General features: G+C 42.0%; 1 protein-coding gene across 16 annotated transcripts in view; it reads left to right on the top strand.

Moving 5' to 3' along the window:
• Positions 1 to 13,938, top strand: part of RBFOX1 (RNA binding fox-1 homolog 1) — a 2,042,337-nt gene that overhangs the window by 850,135 nt on the left and 1,178,264 nt on the right. For all 16 annotated transcript variants that reach the window (XM_077906543.1, XM_077906545.1, XM_077906551.1 and 13 more), the window contains one exon: positions 9,176 to 9,238. In XM_077906543.1, the coding sequence (XP_077762669.1) occupies positions 9,176 to 9,238 (63 nt within the window). The remainder of the gene's footprint in view (positions 1 to 9,175; positions 9,239 to 13,938) is intronic.

Below are 13,938 nucleotides of genomic sequence, written 5' to 3' on the forward strand. Positions count from 1 at the left end.
ACACTTTCTCTCCTGCTAGAAATGAGTCCCAGAGCCCCACCAAAAAACTCAAACTAGACAACATCTCTGTTTTTAAAAAAATGACAAGTGTACCAAATGTTGGTTGAAAGTATGATCTTTAGAGTCACACAAAATAGATTTAGATGCTGTCTTTGCTGATAAGTCATGGTAAGACCTGGGGCAAATTCTTTCAGATTCTTCAATGCCTAGTTCATCATATCAAAAAAAAAAAAAAAAAAAAAAAAAAAAAAGGATGTCATGTCCAGAGAGGATTTTGTAACTAAAATGTCTGGTACATGGTAGCTGTTCAGTATTGGATGGCGATCACAACGGTTTTGATATTTTTTATTATTGTTATTTATGTATTTATTTATTCAGATCTTTGTGAATCCATATGGGAATCTGTGTAAGCCACATATATTGAGGGATAGCAGTCTTCTTCTTTCTTTCTATTTTTTAAAGATTTTATTTATTTGACAGAAAGAATGAGAGAGAGAGCAGCAGGCAGAGGGAGAGGGAGAAGCAAGCTCCCCGCTGAGCAGGGGGCCCGACACAGGGCTTGATCCCAGCACCCTGAGACCATGACATGAGCTGTGAAGGTAGATGCACAACTGGCTGAGCCACCCAGGTGCCCCAGTCTTTTTCTATAAAGGGCCAAGTAGTAAATATTTTGGGGTCTGTAGGCCATATAGTCTGTCACAACTACTCAGCTCCATTGTAACATGAACGTGACCATAGATAATACATAGATGAATGAATGTGGCTGTGTCCAGATAAAACTTTTACAAACACAGGCCATGTGTTGGATTTGACTTATGGTCCATAGTTTGCCCATGTCTGATCTGCATGGCAGTCTTCATCGGCACAGTTGCCTGGGCTTGAACGACTTGTCTGGGTGGTCCTGTGTAGGTTTTACCTGGATAACTCAGTTACCTAGGCTAGTCAAAGGCACACTTTCTTGGAAAAGACACACTGGAATCTCATATTTATCCTTGGTGTAGGGTGGTTAGCAGGGCCTCAGGGGTGGTGGAATAAGAAATATAAATGTTTCTGGAACCAGGTGATAACCTGTACAGACTCTCTCCTTTGTACTCTGTGTAGGCCCCTCTGCTTCTCTCTGCATTGACTTTATTTACCCGACTTTCCACAGATGGACTTGATCTGCTGTGCTTTCTCCTTGTCCATTGTGGTTGCTCTCAGGAGGTGCTCTTGGCCCTCATTCTGCATCACTGTGCAAATGCCATGCCTATAGACTTTCATAGTGACACGTCTTCACACCCACGTTGTAAATTCCTGAGAGAGGACCCTTAAAGTTCATCTGAGGGTCAAGTTTCTCTGCTTCTATCATCAGTCCAGGGAGAAACATGGTGAATATGATCAAGACCAGATGCATTCCTGGTCAGGTGCCATTCTTAGAAAATGAGATGTGGAGTTTAGAGGCACACCAAATTCTCCTCACCTTCATTACTCCTAACACAGAACTTTGTTCGATACTGTCTCCAACTGATACTTTTTGACTCAGCACCATATTTTAAGTGCCTAGCGTGGGCCTGGCTACAGAGTGATCTCTCTGCTTGTACAAGAAGGACTTGATGATATTTCCCAGTGGAAAGCATATACTTCTTTCCCCTCACTCTACCCCCAGAAAGTTTTAATTTTATATAAATTAAAATAATCCGGTCTCATGTATATTTCCTTTCACGGAGTTGTTATTGCATGCTTTGACTTCAATGTCCTGTCTCATGTACTCGGTAGAGAAAATAATATAAATACATCTTGAAATTTCCCTAGAGTTCAGCTTCCCTTTTTATACCAGGTGTAGCTAAAGTTTGGAGCAGAATAAAAAGAGCCTTGTTGCTTTACACACACCCTGTTATCTCTGGTGGGTTCAAATACAATTTCTCCAAGAAGGCTGTGGTACCTTTGCTCTTTCTAGCCTTGAATCTGAGAGTCTCAGGATTTCTTTGGAGTACACATAGCAGCATCTTTTTGACAGACAGTGCAAATTAAAAGATCCAGTGTGGCCCGGGAACCAGGGACCCAAACTTGCCCCTTGGGTTTTCATTTACAGTTAGGCACTGCAGACACAATTATTGCTGACAGGGAAGCAGAGACTGGTGGCAGAGTGTGTGTGACGGGAGGCTCATGCCAACCCATAATTGGGAGGATTATTTTTAATCAGAACATACCCTACAGCCCAAACATTAGAAATCTCCTGTAAGGCCAAGACAGGAAATTAAACACACCAACAATAAGCCTCAAAGGGGGGGGGGATGGCATGTGGGGTGTAATATCGTTAGTCTTTCGAAGGTCCCTGGAGCTTTGAGTAGAAGTTTGCTTCCCTAGGGAGGGAGACTGGGAAGAAGCTTCCCATGGAGAAGTCACAGATGCTTTACCTGAGCCCCTGCTGGACAGGTGAGTACAGCCAAATTAAATGCAACGGGCAGGCTAATTGATGTTTATTGGATTTAGATAGTATGACAAGTCGAATATAAGCCTTGACGTATGTGCCAGGCGCTGTGTTGGCCACGGGTGTGCCTGAGCTCTGCTGTCACAGTCTTCTGGATAATCTTATTATTTGGCAAAATTTTGTAAAGCACATGAAGACTTTTGTATACATATAAAATATATATATATATATATATTGAAAGGACTGTTGTTGACCAAGTAGGCATCATCCTCTGGCATCTGATACGATAAACATTAACTAGCATTAGCATTTGTTAACAAACTAGCATTTGTTAACTAGCAATGCCAGGTAATTACATTATGCAATCCTCACACCAGCCCTCTGAGGAGGGCATTATTTTCCCCAAGTGATAGAGAAGAAAACTGAGGCTTAGAGAGGTCAGGCAGCCTGTGCAAAGTTACATAGCTTAATGAATGGGAGAATTAATTTGAACCCAATTATGTGTCTAAAATCTATATAACACTGTCACTCATAAATAAGATAAAGCACAACCTAAGGCGTTAAGGTGCTAAAGACTGTAAATCCGTTGGAGAGGACAGACATAGAGACCGTTGTCTATGAGTATTGAGTGCTCAGAATCACTAATGGAATTCTGAGTGAGGAAGAGGGAGCTCTTCATTGTTCCTGGTGAGGGCTCCCTGAGGACATTAAGAAATGTTTACCGGGTAGACAAAGAAGGAACAGAATCCCAGGCATGGGACCAGCTAGTGATATGAGAGGGGCATGGGACATTCAGTTTCAATTTTTTTGAACACTGGGTTTTGGATTTTGTTATTGTTCATCTCACTCTCTTACATTTATCAAATACAAGGTGAAAAAAGATATTTGGGGAATACTCGACGCAGAGACCATGCATCTGAAGGGATGGAGTAGGATGCAAAAAGATGATGTGAGAGAATCAACTCTCAAAGTGTCCCCTGCTGCCCTTGCTGTGTAGAATGTTTATTTATGTGTGATCACAATGGGAGATGGTTCTCCCTAGGAAATAAAGCACACATCGACAGTAGAATGGCATACTGGTTCTCAGTCTAGAGCTCAGGGTACTTAGATCAGTAGCAAATCCAGGGGCATGCTGAATTGTTTGCATGACGGAGTGTGGCCGATCCAACAATCATCCACCTGCAGTAGCAGCCTTTGGTCTGCAGCCTCCTGTAACATGGCTGAGAGTCACTGGATTCCCTTGGGGAGGGTCTCTATGTCCAACCTAGGGAGGCTGCAGTGTACTCCCCACGTTGGCTCGCTCTCTTCCCATCCCAGGTGTGATTAGTACCAGCTTCTCCATGCCCCGTCATTGCCAAATTGCACATAATAAGCCCATATAGTACTGGCTGCATTACTCTGTGCTCGACGCAGCTTCAGACCCCTTTCAAGGACACCTGGGTACGGCTGGAGAGTGTGCACCCACTCACAATCATTGATTAAGATACAGCTTGCCAATCTGAATGAGGAACTGATAGAGAATTCCCCTAGACAGGCGAGATGCCATCCTGTGAGACCAATATCTTACATGTGGCTCTTTTGTTGGCAAGTAACAGAAACCCACTCAAAGTAGGTCAAAAAATGGGGCTATTTATTACATAGCATAGGAGTCTCAGCCCCATCCAGAAACCACCCTCCTATGGCCCCTCTTTTCTTGCCTATTCTTTTCTCTGCCACATTCTTCTTGCTCCAGAGCCTGGCTTCTTTTCTTCTTCTTGCTGAACACATGGCAGAGAATGGTGATCCCACAATTACTGAGTTCTCAGTTCTAGGAACTAGCAAAAACACGAAGAGTGCCTTCCAAATTCCTGGGAGAAAAATTGAACTGAGATCAGGTGAGGGTTCATCACTGTTGAACACAGCCCTAATGGAGCCAGGATTGTACACTTCAGACATGATTTCTGGATCTATGCTAGACAGAGATGGGGTAGGGGGAGTGAATAACTCAGAGAAGCTGTGTAGTCACCCAAAGCATGTCTAAAGTTAGCAACAGAGTGAGGAAACCTTCTTTCCATCCCTCCTCCTTTCCATCTATCCTTCCTTTGACAAATATATATTGAATGCCTTCATATCCACAACAGTGTGGACGGAGCTGGTGTTAAAATAGTGAGCAGGACAGATGCAGTCCCTGCCCTCATGGAGCTAACACAGTGGAGACAGGCAGACATCAGTCAAATCATTTATAATTCCATTTATAAATTCCATTTATAATTCATTTATAATTTTCATGGGAGAATAATGAATGGGAGTATGAATGGGAGGATGAATGGGAGTAATGGGTGTGAAGAGCATCCCAGGCCGAAGATGCTGCATGTACAACTTCCCTGTGGCAGGTGGTGAGTGAGGTGTGATCCAGAACTGGAAAGTGCCCAGGGCTGGTATGCTAAGGGTCGAGAGGGAGGACATGTCTGGTCGCTAATAAATAAAGGCGGAGCTGTGGCCAGAAGCACGCCATGCGGGATCTCACGGTGTCTCAAGATAAAGACTTTGTCCTGAATGGAATCAGCACAGGGTTTAAACAATCGGGTGATACAGTGACGGTCACATTCTGTAGGGATTGCCGTGCCTGCTTCGTGGAGGCGTGAGAGGTGCAAGCCTGGAGCCACAAGGTGATCTTCGCTGCCCATTGCAGTCATCCGGGTGGGGACACCCTGAAGCAGTCCGTGGCACGCGGTGGGAGGGGAAGCAGGGTAGCCAGCCCTGCTTACCGAGCGAAGAAGTCAAACTGTATGCTGCCTGCCCAAGGGCCATCACCTCCAGGGTTTTGGAAGTAATTGGTTCGCGGTCCTGTGCATCCATTCTCACAAAGTGCAGAGGTGAGGGCAGCTAATGCAGGAAGCGAGCCTTCGCCTCCGTTCAGCCTGACTGTGTCCCGACGTCCTTTCCCGTTTCGTTCCCTTGCAGCCTTTTGGCTCTGGCATAGTCTCAGTGCAATGAAAATTCCACCCAATTCCACTGGGGCCCAGCATTCTCCCTTGCTCTTTAGGTCCTTTGAAAGAGTAATTACAAACTCAAGACAATCTTTGTTTTGTTTTGTTTCAACATACACAGCTCCTCTAGAACCCTACAAAGCATCTTAGATTTTTCTCACTCTCTGGTGCCATTGCTAATGACCATTTCTGTTCTCACCTTGTTAACAATGGTTCTCAGCCTTTGTTTGCTTTTATCTATTTATTTATTTGGGAGAGGGACATAGAAAGTGGAACAGAGGGAGAGGGAGAGAATCTTAAGCAAGATCCATGCCTGATGCAGAGCCCAGCACAGGAATTGATATCACAACCCTGAGATCATGACCTCAACTGAAATCTAGAGTTGGATACTTAACCAACTGAACCACCCAGACAACCCCTTGGTTTGCTTTTATAAAACAACCCACCTGGGGGCGCATCTTGGTGGCTCAGTCGGTTAAGCGCCTGCCTTCAGCTCACGTCATGATCTCAGGATCCTAGGAATGAGCCCACATCTGGCTCCCTGCTGAGTGGGGAGCCTACTTCTCCTTCTTACTCTCCCTCTATGCTGCATCACTCTCTCTCTCTCAAATAAATAAGTAAATCTTAAAAAAAAATCTACCTGGAGGATTTAAAAAAATATTTTATTTATTTATTCACGGGAGACACAGAGAAGCAGAGACAGAGAAGTTCCCTGAGGGGAGCCTGATATGAGACTTGATCCCTGCATCCAGGATCATGCCCTGAGCTGAAGATATATGCTCAACCACTGGGCAACCCAGGCGACCCTGCCTGGAAGATTTGACGGATTCTTGTTAGTAAGGGGGTGTGGTTATAAAATTCATTTCAAGTGCACATTGGATTAAAAGAAGATCTAAATGTGAGCATAAAGCTGACATGGATGAGAAGTTAACATTATCATCAGGGTACCAAGTATGGGAACACAATGAAGGTCATTTTTCTTAGGGAGAACCTCACTCTGGAATGAAGTTCAGTGCCCTTCCTTGGAGCCATACCACTTGGGGTGAGTGAGGAATCACTGTTTATGCTGTCCAGTGTAGTGAGCCACTGCTAAATGGCTGGGCGCTGTGCCAGACGGTGAGGCTACCAAGTTGAAAAAAAAAAATGTCCTTGTCCTCCAGGAGTTCACAGCCTGAGCAGGCCAACTCTACAGTGGGTTAGAGTGTACGACTTTTGTTCAGATAGAGGAGTATGTGAAAGACCACAGGGCCCATGGAAATAATTCAATCCAGCGGGACGGGTCGATGAAAGCAACAGAGAGAAGTTCACATTGGGTGCACTTGTGCCTTCTGAGTAGTTCAATTTAGCTTGATCCTAGAGTATGTGAGTGAGTGTATGGAGGGAAGGAGGAAGTGACTGGAGAGGGTCAAGAAGGTTGAACCTGATGATAGGAGCTGTTGGTTATTTTTAATTAAATAAGAAGATGCATGCATATTTTGATACAAAGCCTGGGTATACTATGGGTCCAATAAAACTATTATATGACTACTTTTCTTTTATTAGCATCATTAATATTTTTTATTATTACTAGGACACAGATAATTCTCCAACTGAGGCATTCTATGAATTTATAGAAGATAATTATATACTTTGACTATTCATTTCCTAAATGTTCCTACTTCCTTTTCCCAAATCCCCTTCTTTCCCTTCACGTGGTCATATTCTTCTCAGCATGAAGATCTCAGCTCCATTGCCACTTCCCTGACAAAGTCTTCCCCAACACCCCTGATTGAGATCTGTTTTCCCCATGGACTGTAGGCACCAAGAGGGCAGTGCTTGGCATAAAAAGGGGCTTAAAAAATAATAATAAACTTTTATACAAACTTCTGGTTATAAAATGAGTAAGTCATGAGGGTGAAAAGTACATTATAGGAAATAGAGTCAGTGGTATCATAACAACTTTGTATGGTGGAGAGGTAGTAACTATTTGCTGTGCTGAGCACTTCATAATGTATATAATAGTCAAATTACTATCGTATACCTGAAGCTAATAAAATATTGTCTGTAACTATACCTCAATAATAATAGTAGTAGTAATAATAATGATAATAATACTTCAATAATAATAGTAGTAGAAATAATCATCATCATCATCATCATCATCATCATCATCAACTTTTAAACGGCATTGACTTTGTGCCAGGCACAATGTTAAGTGCCTTACAAATAGTAACTTTTAATACCTCAATCTATTGAGATAAGTAGTTTATTTATTCTCATTTTATAGATAAGGAAGCTGAGACAAGGAAAAACTAAGTGACTCAATCACGTTCACAAAGCTAATAGGTAGCAGAGCCTTGGATGACTGGGATGGATAGATGAATGGAAGGAAGGAAGAAAGGACAGATAAATGAGCTATTGTCACCACCATCCTCACCATTTCATAGCTGTATATACCCTCAGGCTTCTCCAGAGATAAATCTCTTCTTCCATTATTTTGAAACCACTCAGGGTTCTCAGAAGGTCAAATTTATCAACATCAGTGGCTCATCAAATGTGAAGATTTTTTTTAAAAAGTCCATTATATTAAAATATTAAGAAAGAGGGATCCCTGGGTGGCTCAGTGGTTTGGCGCCTGCCTTTGGCCCAGAGCGTGGTCCTGGAGTCCTGGTATCGAGTCCCACATCGGGCTCCTGGCATGGAGCCTGCTTCTCTCTCTGCTTCTCTCTCTCTCTGTCTCTGTCTCTCTCTCTCTCTCTCTCTATCTCTCTATGTCTATCATGAATAAATAAATAAAATATTTTAAAAATAAAATATTAAGAAGGGGAGCATATTTTCCAAACATTTATCTCTGAAATCTGTGAGTTACATTGAGACTGGGTATACATTGTGTCACTATTTGAGAGGAGTAATAGAAAGAGCACTAGATCAGGATCCTAGAACCCTGGAAACCAACCTCATCTCTGCTACTTGTGTAGCACCCCAGAGGGTGAAGGGATCAGGATCAACCCTTTTGAGTATAGGGCACCATGTAACTCTTTTAGAGCTATTAGTAAATCTTTCTGGTTGGCAATGACCTCTCCCCCCGACTCATTGAATTGTATGAGATTGTAATGGCCATTTGCAGTTTGTGTGATATTTTATTTATTTAAATAGCAATGAACATGGATCTTATGCTTCTGATTGGGTGATGATGTTTGTGAAATTGATTATTGATGGGACGCCTTATATCACAGTTTCATTGCACAATGGAGTCGCTTTGAATGTTATCGATCATGGGATCGAGCATTATAGAATCCTAGAGTTCTACGGTTGAAAAGATATTTAGGGTTTATTTCATTTCACCTAACTCCATGCAGGAAAATTCATAATAACATCTCTGAAAGATTGACTTTTCATCTTTCCTTGAAAACATCCTGTGGCATAGAGCTCACGTGTAAGGCAAGAGTTATAGCAGAGTGGTTCTAAACTTGATGTCCATTGGCTAAGTTCAAATCCAGGCTCTACTACCTGCAGGCATATTTTGTGCAACTTCCTTGAGCTGTCTGCACCTTGGTTCCCTCTTCTGAAATAGAGAAAATCGTAACACCTTTCTCATTGGAACGTGAAAGAACTAAATGAAAATATATTGAAAGACTTGATCTTAATTATTTTCATCACCACCACCAGCCCCAGCACCACCACCATCATTGTTAAATCCACAGTATCAAGAGCCAATTTCAGAGGTTAGCCAGCGAGGACTATGACAAAAAAGGTGGAAGCACAATACAAGAATACATTCCTCGGCACTAAAGTCTTCTTCTCTCTTCTTCCCTAGGAAACTGCTCAAAGAACTCATGCCAGTGGAACTTACAGCTTCCTTGATCGGACTCAGCATTCAGTAAGTGCGAACACTTTTGAACCTTCATTACATAAATACATCTATTTCTTTGATCGTGTTCGAGATGAAAAGCTGTCTTCAGCAGGCCTGAAGTCCCCACAAACACTGCGCTGCCTGCCTGTGTCTTTCTTTTCTGCACTACTGCATTGGATTCAGAGGTGAGGGGAGGGTTTGCTAGCCAGAACCCCCACAAGGAACACAGGAAATGTGTGTGCGTGTCGGTGGGTTAACCCTACCACTACTGGCTGGGGGTAAAAATAAAAATGTGCTTTTGTTGTCCTTTTGTTCCCTAAGCTTTTCTCATTAGGAGATATCTTGTTCTTCTCTCCCAGTTGCATGACCCTGCAAAGCAGAAAGAAATGCCAGCAAAACAGATCAGTTACTGAGACCACATATTTCTTGAGGCATTTAAGAACAATTCACTTTAGTCTAGAATACATTACTACTATATAAAAAGTACTGCAGAAAAAGAAATTCTATACTTTAAGATGCCGGGGTACATTTCAGAAATTTCATTTGTTTTTAGCAAGTAAGCACTTTCCGCCGTCTGCCTTTCTTATTGTGCGCAAGGACTTTATTTTTGGTGAAGCCAGCAGTATTTTCTCCGATTTCCCCGACTCTTATTTTTTATGATACTCTAACTAGCATTTGAGGTGGTGGTGTTTTTACAGACGCACCTTCCTAAAACCTTGGACATCTGCACTCTTCTGTAGTAGTTCTGTGCGCAAACAACTTGTTTTATGAATCAATCTGTAATAAATATCAAAGTTTTAAAAGGCTGACTTAAGGAAATATTTATCTTTTTTCAAGACATAGCTTCCTTTGTAAGGCATCAGAATTTTTTTTAACATGTCCTACTTCTGATATTGGTGGAGTATAATTTGATATATCAAATATCATAAAGGGGCAGGTAAAATTGGAGGCTGTGAGACTCCAGGCCTGGAAGAGGCTGATCAAAGAGAATTCTTTGCCCTCAGTGGTACTGCATGAACTCCCCTTTTGGCTACAGAATTTGCATATGTGAATGGTAGAAGAGGGAGGAGACAGAAAGAAAGAAAAAAAAGATGGTGTATCTGCTGTTCGCTACATCAGAGTGACTTAGCGTAACCCTGATCAGCTAAAGCTTGTATCACACAGGAGATTAGACCTACAGCTTTTGTTCCCAATAATAAAGGAATTTTCATGTCTAATTCCCTACATGCCACATCTATCTTTCAATGCCTTTGAAGTTCAGGCTACAGCATTTTCTAAAAACTGTGAGTTTTTGTAAGTGGAAAGGAGGGGCTGTTTGGCATGAAGTCTGTTCAAATCTGTTTGGTGTGAAGTTAAATATGCATGTTACTTTATCTTTTTCTGTTTCAAGCAGTATCCTTCTCATAGATGCCTTTGTGGTGCTGGAGCAGGAAGGGTAAGGATGAAGGGAAGAAGGTTTCAAAGATGGGTTTTCAGATTATGTGTGACCCTCCCACCTTCCTCTCTACCTTCTCAACATGATACAAATTACTGCTTTTCAGAAAGGAATCCATGTTCTAACTCTGGATTGGGGCTGAAATTTCTAACCTAGGGGAGGCTCTGGTCCCTGAGATAATTAGTACAGTGTTGTAAGGAGCTCATGTTAATTTGTCTTTGGATATGGTATTTCCATATCTACGATTGCAGTCTAAAGAGGAAAAAATTATTAATTTGCTGCTCCACACCAGTGTGTAGATATCTGATAATTTAAAAAAAAATTTAAAAGGAAGAAATGGAAAAACTCCTCACTGGGGATATTTAGAGCAGCTGCCCAATTTCTGTGTACCTAATAGATTGTGATGCTTTCCTTGTAATCATAGCTTCGCTGGAGCAGTGAACCTCAGTCAATGTCCAGGACTAGAAGTCACTTCCCCTAGAACTGAAATTGAGTTCTAGGAGGTTGCTTGGTTATCGGGAAAGAAGATGACCAGAAGTCTACATTAGCCACGTGCCTGGGTCTTGGGTTCTTCTTACCAATTACACGTATGGTACATTGCTGGTTAGGAAATTTCTTCTTGTGGGATTTTACTGGGAACAACAGCTCTGCATTTAGAATTTACACACATCTAACATTGTGCCTGAGCTGATGTGACTCTCCTACCTTGGTCCATGTCAGGGTTTTAATGTCTCTGTTGGCTTTAGAAAATCAGTGTTCATTTACTAATTCCAAAATCTGGTTATCTTTCACTCTTCGATCTTTTCCAGAGTGTTACATTTGCATTGGTGCCCTTTGGCTGATGTACATAATACAGAGTTAGCTCTTACAAACCAGTATCTATCTAGGATTTTAGCTCTCCACATTCCTTTGTGATCTGTATACACAAAGGAAAGCTAACAGGAGGCTGGTAGTAGTAGGGTCCTTGGTTGAACTTCAGCTTCAGAGTAATTTCCTCTAACTTTTAAATTTAAATTTCAGTGGAAGCCTTTCTTAGAGCTCTATCTCCTGTCAGATTATACTTCCATGACATGCTGTATCAGAATTATAATTTATTAATTAATGGGACCAAAAATTAATGTCTGCTTTTTTTCTTTTGTCCGGTGCTCTCCAGCACAACTTTCTGTCATGATAAGAGTATTCTTTATCTGTGCTGTCCGGTATGGTAACCACTAGCCTCATATGGCCACTGAACACTTGAAATGTGGCTACTGCCACCAAGGAATTAAGTTTATAATTTTGTTAATTTTTAGTTAATTTAAACAGTGTCATGTGGCTAGTAACAATCCACCACGTGGATGAGGCAGTTCTAGACTGGAGGCCCTGTGAATGTTGGGGCCATTTCTGAATTTTCCACCCTTGCATCCAGGCTGATATTCAGCTGGTATATACCCATGTAGACATTGTTTGGTAAACAGCTGCTGTCCCAAGCCCCTAAACATCTTAATTCCCTGCAACTCCATGTGCATCATTCCCCTACATGAACCCTTGATCCAGAACAAAAGAGTTAATGATCCTCCAGTGCCACAGCATATGCTCATCCTAACTGTTTGGTGTCTGTCACACTCTGGCTATTAGACAGTATATAACCTCTGATTATGTCCATGGCCTCTACTGAGGTACTGGCCATAGTAGACAGTACTCCCTGGACATAGCAACAGGCGAGCACATGGAGGGTTGAGGGGATGAATAGATAGATGGATGCATCTCACCTTCTGGTGGAGTGTTATATATGTGGGAAAAACAGAATTGACATTAGACAGTAGACCAGTATGGATTTCCACGATGGCTGTGTTTTGTCTTCTACTTATCACTCTAGTTCTTATTCAAAGCTATGACCTCTGCTTTGTCAAGGCCTAGATGTGCCTAGGATAACAGACTCCAAATCTGTCAGTGAATTCCAGTGTCCTGTGTAGCACAGGTTGCTATACATCTGCACTTACTTCTGGCTGTTGCTTCTGACTTCAAATGCCTAACACTAAAATCAGACCACACCCTGCTCACTCCCCTCTGGACACCTTCTCTCCCTAGGTAACCCAGTCCCAAGCTTCAGTCACCATTGACTTTGTCTTGATTTTCATCCACCTCCATGAGAGAAGTGAGGCCTAGGCCTGCGGAAAGCTCCATTTGCATTCCCTCTGTTGGCATATCACTCCAGGTGCTCCTTCCTTAAATGGCAGTGAAGACTTCTTAAGTGGTTTTAATTCCTAAAGCCACCATCCTCTTGATTCCATCCTACATGTTGGAAGACCACTAGTCCTGGAAAGTGAATGTTATCTAGTTGTTTGTTCCATTAGCTAGTTCCTTTCTAACACTGCCTTCTCACTGAGAATGCCTAGATATCTTATATTCTAACCAAACATTTTGATCTCTTGCCTTCCAAATGCCTTTACTTCTTGACTCCAAAATTTGTTTTCAGCAGGAGTAACCCTTCCTTATTCTTAATCTACACTTCAGTGTATATCTCTGTTAACACTCTCCTGATGAAGAGTGTACTTCAATTCCTTAATTCCCTTTGTAGAATAAGGAAAATACTAAGCCTGTTTTCAGTGTTGAAATTTGACCCTGTGATAATATTTTTAGAATCTGGACTCTGTGGAGCAAGTAAGGAGTAGAACAGTGTAAGGTGAATAGAAAGAGAATGAACAATGATTGTCCTTAGGGAAGTGGAGTTTACTTGAGTTAAAAGTCAGCAGATTGGCTGGAAATGGGAGAGGTCAGCCATCAGCTGAATATAGGAGGGAGGAAGAGCAAGAGCAGGAGCAATATAAGAACATTAATTTAAATGATGGCCAGGCCTAGGGTGGGTTTCATTCAAGTTGATTTAGAATCTCATGGTGTAGAGGACACACAAAATGATGCCCTCATTTGACCTTCCCATTTGCTCTGATACTTGACCATTGGTTACCCACCACCAGGCATCTGTGTTCACACATTTCATATATGTATCTCTTGTCTCTCTCAAGCTGCTGCATACCAAGTTCTGTAAAATCCTTCCTACTCCTCCTAGTTCCCCTCCTCTAGATCAGGAAGAGGAACTTTCAAAGAGAGTCAGGCTAATGTCCTGGTTCTTTGAATGGGCCACATGATCCTTGACCTGTTGCCCAATCTGACTTAAATTTATTCATTAAATAATAACAATAATAAGGAATTGAACTAGAATAGTCTGTAACTAAGACCCCTTCCAACTTGGAACTCAGTGAATAAACAAGAAGATAGAAATGAGGCCACAGAAGAAAAGATTGAAGGGAAA

This window comes from Canis aureus, chromosome 8 (genome assembly GCF_053574225.1).
Source record: "Canis aureus isolate CA01 chromosome 8, VMU_Caureus_v.1.0, whole genome shotgun sequence".
In the NCBI taxonomy this organism is placed as follows: Eukaryota; Metazoa; Chordata; class Mammalia; order Carnivora; family Canidae; genus Canis; species Canis aureus.